At 38.4% G+C, this 25485-nt stretch overlaps 1 protein-coding gene across 2 annotated transcripts in view; it reads left to right on the top strand.

Annotated features, from left to right (window-relative positions):
• The window catches only part of LOC124777982 (poly(A)-specific ribonuclease PARN-like), a 269719-nt gene that overhangs the window by 203352 nt on the left and 40882 nt on the right, over positions 1-25485 (top strand). For both annotated transcript variants that reach the window (XM_047253551.1, XM_047253550.1), the window contains exon 13: positions 12657-12733. In XM_047253551.1, coding sequence (XP_047109507.1) covers positions 12657-12733 — 77 coding nt within the window. The remainder of the gene's footprint in view (positions 1-12656; positions 12734-25485) is intronic.

The following is a 25485-nucleotide window of genomic DNA, read 5'->3' as shown; positions in this document are numbered from 1 at the left end:
TTTATGTGAATCATTTTGTAAATAAGTGTGGCAGTGTTAGGATTCAACTGTGTATATCTTAAACATTTAAAGTAAAGAATCTCCATTAACAAAGGTTTATATGCAGACTTTGTGAGGGACAACCAGTGGATTTGTAATTTTACTTAGAGAAATCAGTGATTAAGCTTGTTTTATCAGGTATCAATGTCCAAAACTGAAATTCAGGCCTCTGACTTTAGGACTGTAAAATACACACAATGGCAAAACTTTATGTACTAATATTGTTATATTTATTTTCATGATAATGGGCACCATGCTCTCTGGTTCAGATTTGCCAACTGGCATATATTTGATGTTCCATGTAGCCAACCACCAGGATGCTGGACTAACTTGTCTTGACACTTTCTTTTGCACTGACTGGTCATGTGTTCGATACTATACGGGGTGAGTCACTAACTATTGCTGCCATGAATAACTCTGAAAGTATGATAGTAGCTGAAAAGTTTGTAGGACAAAAGTTGCGTGGGAAACGGGGGCCATAATATGGCATTGGTTTTTTGTTGTTGGGTGGGTTTGCTTCAAAGATATGAAGGTCAACTTTGTTTTTCTAAATGGAATACTATAGTTTGGTACTTATTTTCTGGTAGTGCCTATCGAGACAAATCCAATGATGTGTAACAGGAAGGTCTTTGAAGGTCACTGAAGGTCACTAAGGTGGCATGGACGTCCATTTACAGAAGGTGTTCGAAGTGATGACCATTGGTATCAATGCAGTGCCACAATCATCTTATCATGGGTTGAGTGGTGTTCCTCATCACATCGGCACTTACCAAAGCACATGCTCTGACTATTCTCTCTTGCATATCTTCAGGTGTAGTTGGAACATCTTTATAAACAATGTCTTTTATGAATCCCTGTAAGAAAAAATCCAGAGGCATCATACCTTCATACATGCACTGATAAATTGCCACAGGAAACCGTTAGTTAATTTTATGCTGACAATACACTATGTGAAGAGAATTCTCAGCATTCTTAATGAGTTGGTAGTGCTGCTCTAGAACAATGGAATTCATGAGGCTCCCTGCTATATGATCACTAAATCTCAAGCTGGTCACAGTTCTAAACCATCTATTCAAAAAATACTGTAACACACCTTTGCAGATCAATAAGATACACGCAAACTTTGAAATATTTCACGGTAATGTTACAAACAGCTCCAAAGTGGTGAGAAATGCAATTTCTGAAACTAAATGTGTTATATGTTATTAGCCGGCTATGACAAACCTCCTCTGCGTCCAATCCTACGATTTGGGAATTGTCTCTGCAACTCATTTCTAGCCATCAACGAAAAATGTGCCAGACACCCATCGTATTTTATTGTGGTGTACTTCCTACCATTAAGATTTTCTTCAGTGAAATAGGGGCCCATAATTCTGTCCTCCAGAATCCCGCAACATACATTCACCGACCACAGTTTTTCGTGTGCAACTTGCTGCAGCCAACATGGATTTTCAGTTGCCCAATAATGCATGTTATACAAATTAACATTTCCATGGTTCATGAATGTAGCCTCATCAGTGAATAAAATGAAATTAATAAATGGGTCATCCCTCTGAATCTGAAGTTGGGCCCATTGGCAGACTTCAGTGCGACGCATGCAATCCGTACCAGTTAATTCTTGGTGGAGGCTGATATGGTGAGGATGATATTTATGACGATGCAGAACACAAACCACACTACTCTGGCTCATGCCAGATTCCCTTGTGATTTGATGCGAACTAACACAAGAATCTTAAACCACAGTGGCGAGAGTACCAATTTCCGTTTCCTCGTTAGTAACTTTCTTTTGCCAGATATGTTTCCGATGCACTGAAGATCCAGTTTTTCTCAATTTATCATCCACATATTTAAATGTACGACATGTAGGGTTAGTACGTTGAGGACATCTTTCAGCGTATAAGTTTCTAGCTCTCACTGAATTTCGTTGGCATTCTCTGTAAATGAGACGCATATCGATTTGTTCTTCATAGGAATAGATCATTCACTTTTGCTTTATTCGATGATACTAGTCTTACCGTTCCTATTAGTGTTGTATTGCGAAACTGTCGAATGGTGTTTACATGTCAATGGCACATTAGATGGATACACAGTATTCAGCGAATATTTACTATTTTGCACGATATACGAGATAGAGTTGTCGGAGCATGTGCTTCGATAAGTGCCCAAGTGATAAGGAATACCACTCAATCCATAATAAGAAGATTCCACACTGCATTGATACCAATGGTTATTGCTTCGAACACCTTCTGTAAATGGATGTTCATGCCACCTTTTTGACCTTCATTGACCTTCAAAGACCTTACTGTTACACATCATTGGATTTGTCTCGATAGCCGCTATCAGAAAATAAGTACTGAACTATGGCATCCCACCAGTGTCATATTATGGCCCCCGTTGTCCCATGCAACATTCGTCCCGCAAACTTTCAGCTACTATCATCTTTCGGAGTTATTCTTGGTGGCAATAGTTAATGACTCACACTGTAGAGCAAAGAGACTGCACTTATCTTATACTCGAGAAAGATGATACTAATAACATATAACACATTTAGTTTCAGAAATTGCATTTCTCACCACTTTGGAACTGTTTGTAACATTACTGTAAAATATTTCAAAGTTTGTGTGTATCTTATTGATCTGCAAAGGTGTGTTACAGTATTTTTTGAATAGATGGTTTAGAACTGTGACCAGCTTGAGATTTAGTCATCATATAGCAGGGAGCCTCATGAATTCCATTGTTCTAGAGGAGCATTACCAACTCATTAAGAATGCTGAGAATTCTCTTCACATAGTGTATGGTCAGCAGTGGCAATTTATCAGTACATGTATGAAGGTATGCTGAAAATCAATGCCTCCGAATTTTTTATGTAAAAACTCCTATAAGTTTTTACATATATTTACAGCCCTTTGCCACCCTCTGTCACTAGATGAATCCAAACTGTAGCATGTAACATGACAGTGCATAGCATAACTATGTCAGTGCTTGAGCAACAACATGCTTTAATGGAGTTTCGAATTCTAATAGTTTGTCCACACATGGAGCACCCTCTCCTTCAGCAAGACAATGTCAGACCACACACAAGCTCTGCAACAATCAGATGCTTTGAGTTGACTGTCATCAATCATCCTCCATATAGTCCTGACTTGTCCCCCATTCGATTTTTATCTGTTTCCAAAACTTAAAGAACACCTACAAGACTTCACCTTGACAGTGATGAAGCGATGCAAACATAGTTGAGGTTGTTACTCCATCAGGAAAGTCAATCTTTCTACAGTGATGGTATCAACGAACTGTTCTCTCATTATGAAATACAGCCGCTAACGAACGTTGATCTATATCAACGGGGACATGTGAAAATGTGAGCCCCGATCGGGACTCGAACCCAGGATCTCCTGCTTACATGGCAGACATTCTATCCATCTGAGCCACCGAGGGCACAAAGGATAGCGCGACTGCAGGGACTATCTTGCGCACGCCTCCCACGAGACCCACCTTCTCACCTTGTATGTCCACACATTACATTCGTAGTGTCCCACCCCAACACACTCGTTACTCGTGGAAGACATTCTTACCAAGTCCCGTAAGAGTTCGGGGAATATATGAGCATCCATATAAGTATATAGTTCTGGCAACACCGGCCATGACCTTTTTCTTCTGTGTGGATGAATCTTCCACACTGTATACAGTGAAATAAGGTTCTATGAGAAATTAGAATTGGACAAATCATAGAACTTGTGTTGAATGCAATATATGCCTCAACATTGAATGCAAGCTGATAAATGGAATGTGGTTACAGAAGCAGTGTACCATTTCCTCCTCAATGTAACCACGAATAGCATGTCACTGTCTCCATTTGTACTGGAGTAGCGGCACATGTGAGGGACATTTTCTAAGACAAGTTCTACTAGTTCCACAAAGTAGGTGTCTTGATTTGGCGCCATTGTCCCAGCACAAAAGTAGTATGTACATCTCAAGTCTGCAGGCCGTGGTGGCCGAGCGGTTCTAGGTGCTACAGTCTGGAACCACGCGACCACTAAGGTCAGCAGGTTCGAATCCTGCCTCGGGCATGGATGTGTGTGATGTCCTTAGGTTAGTTTAGGTTTAAGTAGTTCTAAGTTCTAGGGGACTGATGACCTTAGCAGTTAAGTCCCATAGTGCTCAGAGCCATTTGAATGTCTCAAGTCTGTTACTTTAGATGAGAGGCTGCAGTGAACCAGGCTTAATAATGAAGGCTGTAATTCATAGAGATGTTAGCAGTTTCTTTATTACAAACATTTTTTATCAGAGAAAGTAAGAAGCTAGCTCCTGCAGTGTTGCTGTATCATGTGTGCACATATTAAGTTCACATGATAAATACATGTTATTAAGCTAATCGGGAGACAAATTAAACATTTGTGAACTGATAACATAATCTGCTTTGCTTGAAGATAATGGAGCTTAATCATGCACTTTCTCATGTTGTGCCATCAGACTTAATACTGAGCAGTTTGGCACAAATTGCTTCACTGTACAGTCATACATTACATTACTGACGAGATACTATAGTCCAGTCAAATTGCAGATATACCTTGCAAAAGGTGAGGTAGAAGAGTTTATTTTTTCAACTCGTTCATATGGTTGGAAAGATTAGAAAACCGAGTTTTGCCAACAAAATTTCGCTTGGGAAAACTTTCTGCAGTCGTCAAGCTTGGAAAATTTCGGCCTTTTTTCAGTTTTTTTAAATATCTCAGTTTCATTTGCTCCTATCGGTTTAACGTCTATTTTCTTTTTTAAAGAGCACAAAATTCTCTACAAATTTGATTCTTGCCATTTTTTTCTACTCCCAGTATCTAAGGCGCTACAGCGCCTAAAAAAATACCAATTTTTCAAATTTTGAGCATAGTGGCAAGATACCTTATTTTTGAACACTATTTTTTCTGTTTCTGTTTGTGTAGTATAAATACATTATACATCATGTTATATGTTGGAATTTACCACCTCACTTTCAGGTATTCAATTTCTCTGTATGCAACATGAGGATTGCTGGGCACCCAACTATTGTGATTCTTACATCACTACCTCAAGTTCACTATGGGGCACCTCTGACCTGGTATTTGTAAAACTATAAATATAAAAATACGTCATTAAAAGACACAAACACACACACAGGAAACTGAACTATTATTAGCTGCAATAGGTGACCTAATTAGGTAGGTAATTATTCTTGCATATAAAAGCCACGCAGTTGACATTAAAAAAAAAGTAGCTTTATTACAATTAAAATGCATTGTCAGTTACTAAAAAATGTTGACAGTTCTGGGTGTGCAATACTTGTAATACCGCACTTTAGCGCGCTTGAGACAGATATGAGCATCACTACCAACGTTTTAATGGGCCAGGTTCCTCAGTGTCACCAGAAATACCTTGAGTTACGGATTCAGGGTCTGTACATAGAGTTGATCCCAGATTGACCCCTTCTTTAAACAGTGAGTCAGCCTCAGCAAGTTCGTTGATTTCGTCAGCGGTTTCCTCAACATCCTCCATAACATCCTCCATAACATCTTCTTCACTGTCTTCATATAAAAATTTTGGCACGTTTTCACAGTTGACCCCAATACATTTCTTACAAATTGTAGAACATTTCAAACTCGCTTTTCTGCGGGAGCACGCTCCGCCACAGTTCAACTTGCATGAGCATGAAACAATGTGAAGAAGTGCTTCAGGTGCTGGATCTTGGCACATTATAACGGGTAGTGGACCGTGGTCACTGTGATTCCAGCCTCATTTCTCAGGAGGTTTCCAGTTTCCCATCCAACTTTGGACTTGTTAGTAAGTCCGCAACGAATGATGTGCAGCATCTTGTGTAGGTGGATACCGTGCAAGATTCAGTTTACTTTTTGTGGCAGACTTGGCAAATAGCTGGTACCGCAAATGGTCTAGTGTGTGGGAACTGCTGACACCTCCACTATACAATGCGATAGTAACCTATTCTCCTGCTGTTATTATTTCCACACGGGTAGCATGTGGTTTATTGAACGTGCAAAGGGCTGAGGTTAGGTGTTCACTTTTCGCAACAATATTGCAGCACTTAGTTTTTCCGTGACCAAAAAAAGCGGATGTTGTATCACATCCGCTAAAGGCGTAAGTGAACAGAATATATTCACTGTCAAACTTGTAAGCTGCAGTGGAAAACCACTTGTCTTCTGCATTTCTTCTTCCTAGCTTTAAGAAAAATAAGTTTTCAATGCCTTGCCCCAAACCGGTCTCCTACAATGACAACACTTCCAAAATCTTTGGTTCTTGAAATGGCACATGTTACAATCATAATGTCAGCATCTTCTTGTGCCTGGAGCAATTCAATGCTACACTCCATAAATTTCTTTTTAAGAAGTGTGATCAAACGCATCTTGTTTCGTTTGTTGTCCAAGAACTTGTCCTGAGGGACTTGGTTCACCATCTCTGATTCAACCACAACGTTAACCGAAGAATGTTTTTTGGACCTACGAATCCTCTCACCACTCTTTGTGCTACATTTGTCTCCCTCACATGGATACCCATCAAATACAATAGAAAATTGAGATCCAAAATGACATTGCAGGTAAGAAACATAGCTTTGGGCTATTGACTTGAAGCAAACATTTCGAGTCCAAGTCACTTTGTGGATAAGGTACCCTCCATCAATGACAAAAAATTTACTCGGTCCACCTGACTTCACATCTTCCACTGGAACGAAGGCCAAAGAATAAATACGCTTTGGTCCGCTGAAGAACAATTCCTACATACTTTTTCTTATAACTGATGATTAACGTCAATCAACTGTAGAAAATGTACGGCACCTGCATGCAATCTTATTACATATTGTAACACAAATAAACTTCATGCAATCTGACGTGAATGTGTTCGTAGTTACTGAATATGATGCTGTTTGTCCTGGCCCTGCAGCAGAGTGAGATGGTAAATTCCAATGAATAACATGATGAGTAATATGTTTATACTACACAAATAGAAACTGAAATAACAGTGTTCAAAAATTAGGTAATTTGCCACTCTGCTCGAAATTTGAAAAAAATGGTATTTTTTTGACATGCTGTAGCGCCTTAGATACTGGGAGTAGAAAAAAATGGTAAGAATCAAATTTGTAGAGATTTTTGTGCTCTTTAAAAAAGAAAATAGACGTCAAAGCGATAGGAGCAAATGAAACTGAGATATTTTGAAAAAACTGAAAAAAATCCGAAATTTTCGAAGTTTTTTACTTCAGAAAGTTTTCCCAAGAGAAATTTTGTTGGCAAAACTTCGTTTTCTAACCTTTCAAACAATATGAACGAGTTAAAAAAATAAAATCTTCTACCCCACCTTTTGCAAGGTACAGGGTTTTTTTCTGGCAGTTTCACTGGACTACTAGGTGTGTGAGAAAATTTAATGAGACTGATTTTTTATCGACCAAAGGTTTGTTTTTTTCTTCAAACAACAGTATTGGCCTCTTCAAAATAGATCCCTGTGGCAGCTGTAAAGCAGTAAAGCCAGCGTTCACAATCTTGGTAGCAGTACTGAAAGGCTTCAACTGGTAGGGCTTTTAATACGTCAATCACATTCTTTTGAATGTTCTCCAAAGTCCCAAAATGATGTCCTTTTAAGACACAAGCCACAAGGATTCAGATCAGGCGAATAGAGAGATGGGCTGTGGAACAACAGGAATGCCTTTTAAGGTCAAAATTTCCGTGATGAAATTGGCTGTGTGACAGAGCATTGTCATGTTGCAGCATCCACTTGTCTGCAGTGTCCGTGGTCACTCGATTCACCCTCTTTCTGAGCCTTCCGAGGACATCTTTGTAAAGTTTAACAGTTCACCCATGATCCTTGGTGTTAAACATCTGTCTGATCTCACAAGAGCATCCACACATTTGATGTTTTCATCAGTTTTTGAAGTTGTAGGTCTCTAAGTGAGGTTCATCTTCAACGTGTTCCCGGAATTCTAGAAATGATTTATGCCAGAGAAAAATTTGTCCTCTGGATAAGGAATGTTCCCATTAGGCATATTTCAACTTCTCAAAGGCCACACTCACAGATTTCAGAAGTTCAACATGAAACTTGATTGCATAATGTTTTTCTAAATTCTGCTGTTCTATTTTCATAACACACAACAAAAACTCAACTTCTCTGATAGCATTCTCAAAAATGACGTGATTGCTGTATAGCGCTGAAACTCTGAGAGAACATCTGGAAGGGATAAACACACCAGTCTATACAAGTAGAAGAACACAGATTTGCCATATTGCTTGCAGTGTTGTCAGTCTCTTTACTTCTCTCACTTACCTCTTATGAAGTGATTCTTGTCTCCTTGGTTTATCACTTTGGTGTCTAAAATTAAGTATAAAATGATGTTATGTCTCCCATGCTCTTTTGTACTATATCAGAAGCTTAACAATTAGACAATCAGACAAGAGGACAGTCCCCTCTAGCCTTCACTACGGCAGCCAGTCGAAATGCAGTAGTTTATGTTGACTCACTTTTCCTTCGAGAGCCGTTTGATGTCAAAAGTCTGCTGTTATAGCCTTGCTCAATTCAGATGTTATTTCTGTCATGGCTCCAAGAACCAGAAATAGTACAGCCGACATATACGCATTGTCTCTAATCACCTCATTATTCCAAGTTCTCTCTTTATCTGATCATGTATGTTAGGAATTAATGATGCTGACTAGAGGAAAGGGTGTCTATTGTCGGGAAAGTGAGAGTGGGGCTTTGGAGGAAGAGAAATGGAAGTAAGCTCGTTATGTATTTCCAAATTGTTGAGTGAATGTACTAGTGATTAAAATAAATAAAAATTGTGCTTTGGTAAGAAGTGTGACAGTTGCAAAATTCTCTCTCTCTCTCTCTCTGTTTGTTTGTGTGTGTGTGTGTGTGTGTGTGTGTGTGTGTGTAAACTATCTGGTAACAAATGAGAGAAAAGGGAACCCCATACGTTTATTTAATTCTTTTACCCACCGACTAGCTCATCTTCATTATTTACTCTATTGATTATGTGAAAATTAACAAATTGGTTGGCCATTTACTTATTACGTGCAGTAACTGATTGGAGTTGCTGTTCCTTGAAAAGCAAGGAAATTATTATGCTGCAGACTGTGCATCATCCAGAAATGACCCATAGAGTTGCAATCTTGCTGGCAACACTCGAGTCCCGTGTTGGATCTCAGTTGCAGGCTATATTTGTAATTTGATATTTGTGAGTTGTGGGAAATTATGGCACTTTCTTTGTAATAAAATATTGAATTATTCTAGTAACATTCATGTTCGTCATACACATATTAAAAAAAGTTTAGCATCACTTCAGTTCCAAGAGTTTTCCAGAACCTGTACAGAAAATTGGAATAGAGGTCAACATAAACATCATTTCCGCCCATTTGATTGCTCATGAAAACCACACATTGCATGCTGTACCACCATACAGTGAGACCTTCAGAGGCGGTAGTTCAGATTGCTGTACACACCGATACCTCTAATGCCCAGTAGCACGTCCTCTTGCATTGATGCCTGCCTGTATTCGTCGTGGCATACTATCCACTAGTTCATCAAGGTATTGTTGGTCCAGATTGCCCCACTCCTCAACGGCGAATCGGTGTAGATACCTCAGAATGGTTGGTGGGTCATGTTGTCCATAAATAGCCCGTTTCAATCTATGTCAGGCATGTTCGATAGGGTTCATGCCTGGAGAACATGCTGGCCACTCTAGTCGAGCAATGTCGTTATCCTGAAGGAAGTCATTCACAAGACTTGCACGATGGGGGCACAAATTGTCGACCTCGCCAATATGCTGCCGATATGGTTGCACTATCGGTCGGAGGATGGCATTCACATATCATACAGCCATTACAGTGCCTTCCATGACCACCAGCGGCGTACGTCAGCCCCACATAATGCCACCCCGTAACAGTGGGAAACTTCCATCTTGCTCCACTTGCTGGACAGTGTGTCTAAGGCGTTCAGTCTAACTGGGTTGCTTCCAAACATGTCTCTGACGATTGTCTGGTTGAAGGCATATGCGACACTCGTCGGTGAATAGAACATGATGCCAATCCTAAGCAGTCCATTCATCATGCTGTTGGGCCCATCTGTACCCTGCTGCATGGTGCCGTGATTGCAAAGATGGACCTGACCATGGACATTGGGAGTGATGTTGTGCATCATGCAGCCAACTGCGCACAGTTTGAGTCATAACATGACGTCCTGTGGCTGCACGAAAAGCAGTATTCAACATGGTGGCATTGGTGTCAGGATTCCTTCGAGCCGTAATTCGTAGGTAGTGGTCATTCACTGCAGTAGTAACCCTAGGGCAGCCTGAGCGAGGCATGTCATCGACAGTTCCTGTCTCTCTGTATCTCCTCCATGTTCGAACAACATCACTTTGGTTAATTGTGAGACGCCTTGACACTTCCATTGCTGAGAGCCCTTCCTGGCACAAAACAATAATGCGGACGTGATTGATTCACAGTATTGACCGTCTAGGCATGGTTGAACTACAGACAACACAGCATCCTTCCTGGTGAACTGACAGGAACTGATCGGCTTGGACTCCCTCTGTCTTATAGGTGCTGCTCATGCGTGGTTATTTACATCTTTGGGCGGGTTTAGTGACATCTCTGAACAGTCAAAGGGACTGTGTCTGTGATACAATATCCACAGTTAGCATCTATGTTCAGGAGTTCTGAGAACCGGGATGATGCAAAACTTCTTTTGATGTGCGTAAATAGGAATTTTCTTCATTCAGGAGACTGGTCAGCAGTTTGTGTTTTTGTTGTTTTTGTGTAATAATCCTGCTTTAAGATGTTGACAATGTGAGACTTAGAGAGAGAGACACTCAGTCAAAATCCAATCAACTTCTCCAGTGACTTTTTCAGCATTAAGTCTACACAGACCAGTCTTAGCATTCATGACGGTAATCAAACTTTTGAAGACCACAAAGGCTGAATTAGCATGGTGTAAACAGCAGCAAGTCCATGCATCTTGCATCAGTGGTAATAACCACAGTTGATCTTCATGGATGGGTAATGTTTGAATGAGTGTATGAACTGTAATTCTTACAGTTAAATATGAACATTCTTCAATTGTGTGTCCATAATTTCATTGTTAATATTCATGTATGGAAGAAACCACATATGTTTTGAAAACAACTCTACTGTAATCAGTATGTGGAAGGAAGGTCCTTTCAGTATTGACAGTATTGCCCAGTTGCTCACTTCTATTATGCATTTACTCCCCTCATAATAATACTGTCCAATAAACTTTTATACTACTCTTCAGGGGTTCTTGTTTTCCTCAAATGGTCGAAAGGCCACAAAATCTTCCTTACCTTGCACGACATCTGACTGAAATTGTATTCTGTTGCCTGCTTGTCTCAGCACGCCGTAGGCTAAAACTTAACAGTGCTTAGGTGGACGAACTTCATTGAGCAAACCTTTACACTTGTTAAATTCACCCACCTTATCAAAAATCCAAATTGATCTCGATCTTGGATGAATAAATGAATAAATTCAAAAGATGTGAAAGAGACAAAGCAAAATAATTTTATAATCTGGTAAATCATTACAAAAGCAGAGATACTTCTGTAGCTAAAAATCTGCATAAAAATCATGTTTGTAAGGGAAATTTGATTCTTCCAGAACATAAAGTACCTTGCCCAAAAATTACACAAATTTTTAACTAATTAAATAACTTTTTTGCTAAGTGTTCACTGAAAGGACAAGAAATGCTTCTTATGAATAATGTATGATGGAAGAGAGCATCACAGTTTTTATCAACTCTGTAACAAATAATACTGTTAACTGATTTAATAAGTTGGTTTGTGGAGAGAAATGTCTAATGAATGGTAGGAGGAAAATTTGAAGTATTTATGTGGGCATGCTGAAAAGTAATGTTTCCAAACCTTTTATATGAAGACTCGGAAAGCGTTTTAAATAAAACAAATGTTATTAATATTCTACATTTTTATTCTTCATGTCTACATATTTACTTTTCAACATAGTCAACCTGGCAATGAAAGCATTTCTCTCAGTGAGAGACCAGAATGTCTGATTGTTGACAGGGCCACAACCTCACCTCTGCGTGCACCACCTCATCACTATCAAAGTGAAGTAATTGAAGTTTTTTAAGTATTGGTGGGAAAAGGTGGTGACAATCAGATGGGACCAAATACGAACTGCATGGAGGATGACCGATGACAGTGAACCCAGTGTGTCAGATTGTTGCAGATCTAACTGTGCTCTTGTGTCATCTGGCACTGTCACACTGAAGGAGAGGGTGTTTCATATGTGGATGAACTCTTTGAATTCGAAACTTGATTACAGCATGCTATTTCTCAGACACCAGCATAGTTGACATTACACACTGTCAAGTTATGCACTACAATTTGGAGCCCTCTAGTGGCAGAGGGCTGCAAATATGTAGACATGAAGACTGAAGATGTAGGATGTTAATAACTTCTTTCGTAAAGCCTTAAGAGATTTCAAATAAAAAATTTGGAGGCATTACTTTTCAGTGTGCTATAGTGCTATTTTTAGGTATTATTTTACCCATGCAACTTGTATAACCTCTTTTCTCCCTATCACCTGGATAATGTTGTTGCTGAATTTTAATTTTGCTTTCAGGAAAGACATGGTCACTGGAAAAGGTGGGATTGGTACCATCCCAGAAGAAGATGAAGAGTTGGAAGTTCCTAATCAAGGTGTGTTGTGGCATGAACTAATCTTAAAGTGTTTCCTTATCTTATTCCTTATCCTATTCCTTATACGTTATCTTATCTTATTGTTGGACTTACCTTTCTGGCCATATATCAGTTGATATACACAAACATACTTTTCCTCTCCTTTTGAGGACAGCAATGAAATTACTTAGAAAGGGTACGTGCAAAAACGCAAAGAGGCTTAGAACACCAGACACAAATAAAATTAATGGTATGGTGTTCCATATCACCTTAGATATTAAGTATAAAAATATATATACAAAATATTGTGAAGTGTCAGTGAGTTTTATTTGTCAGTATCCTGTCTTAAAATGCATATTAAATATATCTATGTTGAAAAAGCATTGAAGTGTATGTTCAGTTTATGAACGTATATTATAAAAATTGAGATAAATGCTCAAATTGCATGAACTGTGATAAAAAAGCCAAGCTGACAAGCTTATCATAAAACTGAACTTAAGTGAAAGATGGAAACAGCTGCTAATGAAGATTGAGTGCATGACATCATGAGTGCTCTCTGTGAAGGAAGAGAGAAGTCCTGCACCAAACTGATGTGTTTTTTTGCAGGAATAGTACCCTTAACTCAGTCCTTTGTATCGTGCCAAAGAGAAGTTCCTTTCGGTAGTTAACTATTATCTGATAGTATACAAATTATGTGGTAGTATACTTTTTCATTGGTTTTGTTATTTTTTTTCCTGCCAGATGTTAGGGATATGTTTTCTTGGATTCCTTTAGCTAGTAGGGACAGTCATTTTATGTTTGACGATTTTACTGGTAGGAGTACTGCAAAATTCCTGAACGTAGTGTTTGCCAAATCAAGTATAGTTTGCTTTTCCCCCTTGCTGTTTTGTCCTTCCATCAAATATGCTTGCTGCAAATTCTGCTTTTGGAAGATTCTAAACAAATCAGACATAATTAAAAGACTTGTTTTAAAAATAAATGAATGATGGTCCATGGAAATTGTTCATCTTAACATATCAATGCACTCTCATTGTGATGTGGAGGTAGACGACCTTGGTGAAGAGGCACTAGACAACCTTGATGAAGAGGCGCGCATCAGATGGCAAATGACACAACTACAAAATGATGTTTTGGAGGGTGCGGGGATTTGAATGGGAAAGTGGGGCTAGAAATTAAAGAGTGATTCTTTTAATGGAGAAGTTCAAATATGATTCCAAAAATGACAGAGGTTATACATTACTATATTTTCCGAAAACAATGATGAACTTACCCTTGACAACCAAATACAAAATAGTAAGGACAAAAGAGCTAAAAATGCAGTTATCTATTTTTTTATCAAAAAATAATGAAGTTGAAAAAGATGTAACATTCCCAAATCACTTTAGAATTTCAAAATGGTGATCATAGGCTCAAAATAAAACATAAAACGCTCTAAAGAAGCAGCATGTTGAAGATATTTGAAAGCGTAGGTCATACATACATAAAAACAGACGAAAGGAGCATTTATTTAACCAAAATACTTTTGCAAACAGCAGAAATAAATTTACATGTTAAGAGTATGAGAAAGGCAAAACAGAAACTTAGGTTGCCTGTTAATAATGTTTCTCACTTAAGATTACATATCTCATAGTACCTAACAACAGAGAGAAAATTGTTCCAGTATTCCAAGACTTCCTTAAATTTTTGTGTTGTTGAAGACATGAATCAGGATTGTCAATCCTCCAGCCACGATTTATGTGCACATGTGCATTCATATAATTTCTGGGTTGTTTGTATGTCAGAAGTCACTATTTTCACATTGAATCTTTTTCTGTTGTTGTGGGACATCAAAAGTTGCTGTTTTCCTATAGAATCTTTTTCCGTTGCTCTAGGAAATAGGAGTCATGTTTTACATGTTCTCAAGTCAAGTCACACTCACACACATTCAATTATACTTTCTCATACCAGCAATTTTTAACCATTTTCTCAAGCACATGTATGGAACCTTGCCTTGAGTACAGTCAGAAAAATTATCAACAAGTTTCTTTTGTTTTTATACTGTTGAACACAGTTTTCGCATTTCCTGCATTATATACATTAAATTTCAGTTAAAAATCACTTATAAATTCATTTTCTGGTCGTCGTCTTATAATTATTTTATACAATTCTTATAGCTGTTCTCATATTGAATAAAATTGGTCTGTAGTTTTATACAGAAAAAATGGAAAATTGCCTGCGATTGGAGCAATAACAGTTTATGAATAAAATGCACATACTCACAGTACTTTAAGGTGAAATTTATAAACTCATTCAAGGAATTAAGGAAGAGAAGCCACATGGAGAAGATAGTGTGTCAGTAGAAATGGTTTAAGCTGAAGGCAATGTTTTATAAAAGTACTTGCATAATTGTATACAGAATATCTATGTAGGCAGACCCTCCTCCAATATTAATACAAACACAGTATTATAAAAAGGATAGATTGGCTGACTAGCACAACAAAAATAATGTTAGACATTTGAGCTTTTGGCCAAAAGACCTGCTTCTAAAGTAGAAAACACACACAAATTCACAGAAGCACAACTCGCACACAAATGACCACTGTCTCTGATCGCTGAAGCCGGGTTCCATCCATCATTTTCTGTTTGTAATTAATACAAAGCTATTGTTATTCATCTTCAATAGATAAGAAACAAGACATAAAAAGCAATAGTTGTACCAGCTTCTTCCCGATAATGTACAGTATATGCTCTAAAATTGTCTGCAACTAAGTAGAAAAATGATTAGATTTTAATCAGGCAAAGCAATATTTGGCTTTGTAAGTGGAAATAATGTACTGGGGCATTTGCAAGTTGTGACTGAAACTGTACAAGTGAACAGTAAGTAGGAATTTCCATTTGTCTGGGATAGGTATATTTTGCAAAAGCATTTGATTCAACCCATACTAGTATGTGAGGAATATGTACTGTACGTCAAAGTTACCTATTGTATTAGTCTTCATCAAGTTGGGAGGAAATTTAGAACTGAAGGAGGCAGGGATATTCCATATTACCAAAAACACCAGTTAATTTTGCTGCTGATGATATTACATTGTTTTCCTTAAGAGTAGGTATGTTTCATCACCATATGGAAGCACTTAACTGAGCAAGTTTGAAAGTAGGCCTGGATTCGGTTATAGTACACCTGAAACAAATTCTAAGCATCATATTGATCAAAAAATTGTGCAAATTAATAACGAAGTCATAGAATCAATTGATGTGTTTTTGTATTTAAGGAAGTTGAAGAAGACTAGATGGACAGAGAGAGAGAGAGAGGAATTTTTTTAACACAGTAAAAATTAGCTGGTTTCCTTTTCGTTACAGAATGGAATTTTGAAAACTAAACTTCCAGTTTGTCCAAAACTGAAAGTTGGCAATCAGTATGTATTACAAATTGTGTCTCATACAATGAGACACAGATTATTAATATGAAGCTATTATAAAAGCTGTGGTTTGCTCAGTATACAGTGGAGAGATTTGTGATGTGAATTTGCTGGAGAAATGGGAAAACAGATTGATACGTTACAGAACACAATAGAGTTGAAGATCACATCACTGTAATTAAAACAATATGTATTTTAGAGATTTAACTATGTTTACAGATGTTAGATGAACCCAAACATTTCTTTGCTGGATTCCAAGAGGTAAGAAAAAACTAGAGATGATGGTCCAGTGGAAGGTGTTTGGAAAACATGCAGGAGCAGCTTGGATGCGCAAATCTGAAGACTGTAATGCATCTGTAAGATTATATGTTGCCTTTATTCAGCAATGTGTGTAAAATGACGCTACGTGGTACTAGTGTGAGAACTCCCCAAGTTGACTAATGGTTTGTTAAGTGTCTTTGTGTAAATAGTAGTAATAGTAATAATAATAAGCAGTAGCAACCGATGAAGTTGTTACATTAGTCACTCCATGGAGCTATCGTGCTAATACCATGTAACACAACCTCGAGCCTTAATGTATTGGCATCAGTTTGGTGACATAGAGCTCCACAAGTTTTTCAGATATGCTATGTCTAGCTGAAGCCATTCATTGATTAGATCCTGTAGAGCTACAATGTCACCATGATTTTGGTCGCTATGTTTCACCTTCTGTTCCAGATAGTCCTAGACATATTCTTTATGATTAAGAGTGGATGATTCACTGAGCTATTCGAGGTGCAGTAGGCTGCCTGAGTGTTCATGAAATCAGAAATGTATGCACGCATCCAAGTGAGGATAACTGTTATTGTCTTGGACATTGGTAGTCCTCAGCATATTAATCATAAAGATGGAGAAGAAAGAAAAAAATTGCTCACTGTGAATGTTGAAATAAACATCCTAGCTCATGTTCCCAGCGACCTATATGAGTGAGCCCATGTCATGTTATGAAAAACTCCCTCGAAACATTGCAGAACTTACCTGCCCTGTGGGCTAAACAATGTGACTTGTTGGATCATACTATACCCCTCCAGTCAGCAACTATCCCTGTCCTGGCCCACTGAAAATGACCAGGACTCCAAAAGTGCACTGTCTTCAGTTTCATTCACACTGTTCGCTCAGAAAGTGGTTGAGATGGACCTGTGTTCATTATCAGCAGCAATTCCTGGTGAGCTTAAAACTGACTATCACTGACAGTGACTCTTGTTTCTGATCTTTTTATGACCATTGTTCTTCTGCCATTTTACATTACTGTGACTGGTATGCCATTCCATTTAGACACTTTGGTCAGTCCATGTTGATACACAAACAAATAGGGCAATTTCATTCACTGTGTGCTTATGGGTGCTTAGTGCATATAGACACAATAGATTCTTTCTGCCACATCATACTTCATTCTGTTGTACAATGCTGACTCCACACCATCAACTAGTACATACACACCATTTCACTTCCATGACTTACACCAGCAGTTGTGGGTCACTTGACTGCCTAGTGGTTATCCTACATCCTTTAGAACTCTCCTGGATGAGCAGTGTTTTCTGTGGAAACAAAGTTTACCTCAGAATTTTCATGCCTGCTCCAAGAGCTCTAGTGGAATGTACATGTATAACAAACCAGCCCCGTGCATTATTGCAGAATTACTTGATGTTACATAGAACATATCATGCACTATGAGTACAGGTTTTCATGGATGCAGATACCTGCAGTACTATTTGCTTTGTGGATAGTAGCCTACACCAATGTTGATGTCCACTGGTGTATTTGCAGACATTGTAGTAATATTAACTGTGTGGTTCTGTAGTAATATTAACTGTGTGGTTAAAAGTTAAAGCTCAGTGTCAGTATTACAATTTTCAAACTGTTTCCATTGCAAGCCAATAATAATAATAATTATTATTATTATTGTTATTACTATTACTATTATTATTTGGTCATTATTATTACCCATTTTAGATTGATGCCACTATATTGGCTTGAATGCTCAATGTCCTGAAGATTGTAGACATCACTGACCCTCCACAAGCCCCTTCTTCTTCATTTTCTGCAACTTTTACATCTGCATCCTACTTCATTTTTACCTCTATTTGCCTAACAGCTCTCATTTTCCTGCTTCATTCAATTACCACAGCTCTTAGAAAGTGATGTGGATGCTGTTTTTGGCCAGTTCAACCACTGAATAATTGCTTCATGGCTCAACTGTTTGTGTATTACATACAGTACAAAATGTGTGATAGAAAATCAGTGAATTTGTCAATGTTTCTCCTAAATATATTGACACATGCAGAATCCAGGGCTTACTTAGTTGGGGGCCGTGGCTTATTAATATGGTATAACGTTGTGGTGAATAATTGCCCATTTGATAAACAAGCTAGATGACTAGCATTTTATAACATGCAAGATGTGACTATTAACTTGTAACACACTATCATTTTACTCCCCAATGCTGAGAAAAATTTCACAAAATCTGTGTCAGTAATTACTACTGCAAGCTGTAACTGAAAGACACCTAGTCATGATTGGCCTTACGTACAAGGTGTTTATAATTAAACTTTCGTTACTTGAGAGGGCCCTCAAGGAAAACAAGTCACTGTAGGATAATGAAAATTTGTTGAAACATTTGTAAGGATGTGTGGAAGAGAAATAACAAATAAACCATTGAAAGGAGCACATTCTAACTTCCACGTGGGGGGTAACATTTGTCAGTTGCATACCATGTTTACGTTTCAGGGTACAACTGTTGCTCAATGTGACAACCATCTGCATCCAGGACAGCCTGGAACTGAACTAGAGATTACTCTGCTGCCCAAAACATCTCGGGAGGAATGTTGGCTAAGTCCCTTGTTATACTCATTTTCACCCTCCAACACGTTAGTGTCCAACTAATATGCCCTGTTCTTCATGTAACACCACAACCAGAAATCACATGGGTCCAAATCTGATGATCTTGGTGGGGATGCAATTTGGACTGATCAGCCAATTCAAACTTCCATATGGTGTTCTTCAACCCCAGTACTGAAAGAGGACCTCTTTATATTCCTTTAATGTGTTGACATTTGTGAAGAACAGCAGCACTATTGCTGTTCTTTTGATAAAACCGCTTTATGAGTAAAGCCCTGCTCACCTTGTCCAGACCCTGATGCTTGTGTTTCAACCGTACATCACTGTATCAGTACCAATTCCTAGCGGCAAGTAGTGACACCGGCACTATTAATAACACACATCCTGCAGTGCACTGTGAACATCATTCCTATAAAGTTGAGCACCCATACTTTAAATATTTTTCCTTCTACACTGCTTCAAATAGTGAACGTTTAATAATAACCTCTGTGTATTTACTCTCTGCAATGTAAATTATGAGGTCCACAGATACAGATAAAAGTAATGTAGATGTGGATAAGGTACTGGGAGATAAGATGCAGATAGCATCTTTCTTAACTGCGCAGACTAACCATGGCCAACGACTATTAGATTTTAATAATTTATAGTGAAAAATTAACCAAATATCTAAACTTACTGAGACACATTCGCTCACACAAACTCGCTCACACACACAGTGTAACATCACATGTAAGAAGCAGTTCTAGAAAAAGAGAACAAAGAATGTAAAAGACACAAAGGCTCCAAGATAAAAATTACTGTCCTCTGCCTGCATTCCTCACACCTTCATCTCTCTCACCTGCTTCCCCCCTCCCCCCTGCCTTTCTTTCTCTCTGTCCCGTGCCCCTTCTGTCTCTTTCTCCCCCCCCCTCCCCTCCCCTCCCTTTCTTCTTCACTCCACCTCCCTTGCTCACCCACCCTGCCCCACTGCCACCCCCTCACTGACACTCGCTCACTGGGGGAACGGGTGACTTACAAAGAATTTCAAATGATTCAAATCACATAGCAGTTTCCTACTGCTTGAAGAAACTGTTGAACATGGTTAGTGTCAGTTTCAACACATATGTATTCATCATGTTCGTGGTTGCTGCTGTTATACTACAACCTTTGAAAATATTGTCACACTCTTCAAGTACCCCTTGTATCCATTGCACTTAGAGACAAGTATCTGTGGACCTACCAGTTAGGTCAGAATTGGTTTCAGCTGAAGTTTCATACACCAACTATTTCATGTACATCCGCAGGAAAGGTGTGGAATCCACAGCACTACCGAGCGAGGTGGCGCAGTGGTTAGCACACTGGACTCGCATTCGGGAGGACGACGGTTCAATCCCGTCTCCGGCCATCCTGATTTAGGTTTTCCGCGATTTCCTTAAAATCGCTTCAGGCAAATGCCGGGATGGTTCCTTTGAAAGGGCACGGCCGATTTCCTTCCCCATCCTTCCCTCACCCGAGCTTGCGCTCCGTCTCTAATGACCTCGTTGTCCACGGGACGTTAAACACTAATATCCTCCTCCTCCTCCTCCTCCTCCTCCACAGCACTTGGTTTCTTTCATCAAACTGACCAAGCCACTGACGACCATGCTGTTTAGCATACAACAATTTAAAACCGATCCAGCCGTCAAGCTGATCCCAAGACAGGACTTTTGTACCCAGTCTGACAAATAAAGTATCTTTTGTCAAAAACTAGGACATCATCATCAAAGTGGGTTGAGGCACTGGCAAGTAGAAAACACATTCTCTTGCAAGCACTACATGCAACAGTTGTGGCAACACTTCTTGAATGAAAACCAGGTTACATGGACAGATCTGGTTGAATGGCAGAAAATAAGATCCTGTAGACATTGTACTGTTATTCTCCACAAGTTGATAGAGAATCGTTGATGGTAACAAGAGGTAGGGCTGGCATTGATTTTTGTCCCTTCAAACATAGTTTTTATGCCTGTTGAAAACTTTATCATTAGTAATGAAGGCCAATAGTATGAATTGCAGGAACTTCAACAAAAATACAATGCTGAATTGTCTACTGACAGGGCTGGTTCCCAGGTTCAAAACCATTAGATTCCCATTCTAGCACTTGGTGTCTACAATAGACATGTAAGTGCTACTGCTGTTATACTCTGCTTATAGTGCACTTTGATATGTGCTTTTGATAAGCAAGATAATAGGTGCTTTTTGATGTTGATTCTCTCATATAATGCTACATTTCTTGGCAGTCGTTTTAAAGGTTCTTGTGGGATGGTGCCATTTAAGTGCTTGCCACTGTGCTGTGGGATTGTGTGTACACCTGCACTTAAGTGGACAGGTGAGTTATGAGACAGAATGAACGTCGTCGTATTAGATAATTTTTTTCCAATTATATTGAAGAGAATGGTTTTTCACCTTTTGCGCAACTATCAATCAACTATTGTCAGATATTTCAGAAATTTCTGTGTTGTAGGTACAGGGGGCTCATACTAATAAAGGTGGTGCAAGAACATTTCTCTGTCCTTTTTAGGGCTCCTTGCCTCTCTGGCACTGCTTTCGTGAAGAACTTTACCTCTCTTCTCATGCATTTGAGAGTTGTGCTTATTTTTGTCTCTACCTTGCCTCTGAGACCATGAGATTTCAAGTCCCAGTTTGGCACTTTTTTTTATGAAGGACTTTGTTATACTGTCCCCCCAATTTTTATTTATATTCCATTGAGATGTATCCTAAGAGGTTGCATGTGAATGTAGATATTTCCTTGGCCTCAAAAGTTCACCATTTGATCAGTAGCTTTAAATTTAAAAGCTTATTTTGACACACGTATTTTAATTCTCTAAAAAGTAATAACCTTTGCAGTAATGACAGTTGAACTCCTTAAAAGGAATAGAAACTGCATTTTCAAATATTGCACAATTTGACTGGTAGGCTTTGCTGTGAAACATTCTGGCAAGCTTGTTTTATGTCCTATGTGCTTTGCAACTGATGCACTAGGAATGCTTTCCTGAGTATGTGTGCGATTATTTTCAGTAAATTTTTGACCAGTTTGCCACAAAAGTTTGAATAATGATAGCTTCTGCATTGACTGAGATTCCTAGTTGCACAGTGGAGAACGAAAGCATTTGTTGTAAACTTTAGAAGCAAGTGGCAGAACAGCTTCGTCTGTGACATTCTATGCATAGCCTTTGGCAAATGTCACATGCTTGTGAGAGGAATTGTAAGAAACAAGTGAATGCATACTCATACTCAGATCTCGGATCTTACAAGTGCATGCCGACGTAGTTAATTGCTACTGCTGTTCTGTATTTGTTACTGTTTCTTTCAAAGTAATTATAAAAATTGTACAGGTAGTAGCATTTTACAAAGTGCAGGTTGTCACATGTTCTACATTTTTCTCGAAGGAATGATACCTTCTCAAGATGAAGTGATTATGTTTCATAATGTTAAATTGCAGAAACTCTGGCATATTCACAATTTTTTGAATTTGTTCTGGCGTAAAAGTTCACCGTAGAGGTGTCTGAAGAGGAATGTAGTATTTACACCAACCTACAATATACACTTTTTTTTATTACTTTTCGTTAAGTAACTTGTAATCTTACGGGTTCTTAGAGCACTGATTCCTTACCCATCCTCAATCCCCCCCCCCCCTTCCCCCCACCCTTATTTTCTTTCTTTTTTCTCCTTCAAGCATCTTATATAGCCTTTTATTCAGTGACTTGCCTGTTGCATGTCTTGGTTAAGTGAACAACAGTAATCTTCAATCATATTGGTATTCTAGCAGCCCCAATTGTTTCAGTTACTTAGAGGTGTTGAGGAAAGTCCTCACCTTGTTCATCCCTGAAATTATCCAAACTTTTAGGGAAAAAATGAAGGTGACTGTTAAAAAAATGGATCTTAAGGCTCGTAAAATGTCAGACTTACTGAATTTTTTCAGCTTGTTGGCTACAAGATAAATATAATATGGAGCCTTTTTGCTGCCTAATTACGAATTGAGCCTCCCTCTCACTGACAGTAATTTTTGATTCAGAGATGGAATGAAGCATCACATTTCTAACTCCAGGTCCATCAAAAATTCTTCATCTTTGTGGAGGACTTTATCAGATTGTTTCATTAGGCTCAATTTAATATGTAGAGGTGGTGACAGAATTTGTTTGTAATCATGAGGTTTTTATGCAAAACTTTCTTCATTTCAGGCCTCAAACATTTTCTGCAGACCAGTTTATTTGATCCCTTGCCTTCCTATCTCATTCACATAAGCGGAAATAACTCAAACAATGTTTGAAGTATGTGTAATTAAAGTCATTAACATGCCTTTTTGTTAATAATGAGCTTTAATTGTAAAAAAAAAATAGTGGATAGTACGCCTTTTCTTCTTTTATTTGTTTATTTATTCGCAGCAGAATTTCAAGCACAAAATAGTGTAGTGAGAAAAGGAATGAGTAGAAAGAAGTGCCCCTCCAATGATTTTTTTACATAAGTAATGCAATAACTGTGAAAGTTGTGGAATTCTTGACTTAAAAGCTAAACATTTCTCATAGAAATTTTAATGTTTTGTCTCAGTATGTTTCAATCTTCTGACAATGGAATATTTGCACCAATTGCTGAGCCTTTGTCTTTGGCAGTACGTGGTACATCTTCTTGTGACGCAGTAACTCAGCATGACCATGTAATGCAATTTTGTTAGATTGTCAATGGTTTTGATAATCAAAGATTGAAATTTTGCCTATATGTGCATATAACTAAATATTTGTGTTCCATGCTGGGAGAGGTGGAGACAAGAAATCAAAATTTAAGTATTATTCACTAATGTTTCCTGCTGCTGCAGTTGTAAATCAGTTGTTTTGTAATTATGAGTAAGTAAGCTATTTTATGTGCAATAATGTCAGTTGCCCTCATACCCACCAGGGTAGCCGAGAGCGCTGATGTGTTGCTTCCTGGACTCGGGTAGGCGCGCCGGCCCCGGATCGAATCAACCCGGCGGATTAATGACTAGGGCCGGTATGCCAGCCAGCCTGGATGTGTTTTTTAGGCAGTTTTCCACATCCTGCTAGGTGAATAATAGGCTGGTTTCCATGTTCTGCCTCAGTTGCATGACTCACAGACATTTGAAGACGTTCACACTGTTTCCTCACTAGGCACAGACAGTTGGGGTTCACTACTTACATCCCAGGGGCTTCGGGGTGGTGGCAGGAAGGGCATCCGGCTACCCTCTGCAACTAACACTGCCAAATCCGTAATAACAAGGTCGACCCTGCGTTGAAGCAGGACAAGGCCACAGAAAGAAAGAAAGAAAGAATGTCAGTTGCCCTCCTGTGTCTGCCTGTTCGGGTAAGCATAGCTCATGATGTGCCCAAATGCACAACCACACAGCGCGCCTAGTATCACAGCTGAGTGGTGCACATAGGGTGTGGGCTGGAGCATACATCCATGCTTCATGCTATTGAACTAGCTATACCTTATACGATGTGTACATTTTGCAACATATTTACTAATTATTTATCATGGTTTATGTTCAATGATGTAAAAAAAATATGTTCCATCCACTTGAAGGTCAACCTGACCTCCTTCAGGCTTCAATCTATCTCTGTAGCAAATTTCATTGAAATCACATAACAGGCAGAGTTACTTTTGTGTGTGTAATATTTTATAGTATGGAAGTATGGATTAAAAACGTTCAGGATTGTATAAGTGTTATATGCATTACGCTGAATTGTAATAAAGAGAACATACCAACCAATAAATGCATTTTCACAAATATGATAAAAGTTCTAAAGTCAAATAGCATTTTGAGAATGTAAAAATTTCCCCCAATTCACATAATCCCCTTCAAATCAGTAAATATCTTGTACTACTCACTCACCGAAGTAATATATGTTCTTCCTCAGTGTTCAAGCTACATCTGTATCAAATTTCACCAAAATCGGTCAGTGGTTTTGTCATGAAAAGATAACAGAAAAACAAACTATCAAATTTGTAATATTACTATGATTTTCAATACAGTACTTAGTAGAAACAACTCTGTGTGTATTCTTTACTTGAAATCTATTTCAAAATATGCTCTGTATCCCTGAATGAGCTCTGAAAATTTTGCAGTTGTGTTCATCTTAATTCTTCGCTGTGATTGTAGGATTATGAATTAAACTGTAAAGTTTTTCTGTAACATACGAGTAAGATACTCATATGAATAACTGAATTAGCTTACCGACAACCTCTTCTTCTTTATTTAGTTGCCATATGTAGAATTTTATTTGGAAGGGATTCTGTTTACTTTAAAACAATCTAAGATTATGTTATATGGGCTTTAACTATACCATTATTGCACAAACTGGATTGGTTTCTAGGTAGTGAAAAGTGAGAAAGCTGTTCTGATAAAGACACAAAGAAAACTGATACATATGCTTCCCTCCCACTTTTGCAGAAATAATATTTTTTTGGAAAATATCACAATGTCAATATGTACATGAAAAATTTTAGCAGTTCCTTTCCTCTTTCTTT

The sequence above is a fragment of the Schistocerca piceifrons genome, chromosome 2 (genome assembly GCF_021461385.2).
Source record: "Schistocerca piceifrons isolate TAMUIC-IGC-003096 chromosome 2, iqSchPice1.1, whole genome shotgun sequence".
Taxonomy (NCBI): Eukaryota; Metazoa; Arthropoda; class Insecta; order Orthoptera; family Acrididae; genus Schistocerca; species Schistocerca piceifrons.
The sequence above is the reverse complement of the archived record's forward strand: the minus strand, read 5'-3'. Positions and strand labels throughout refer to the sequence as shown.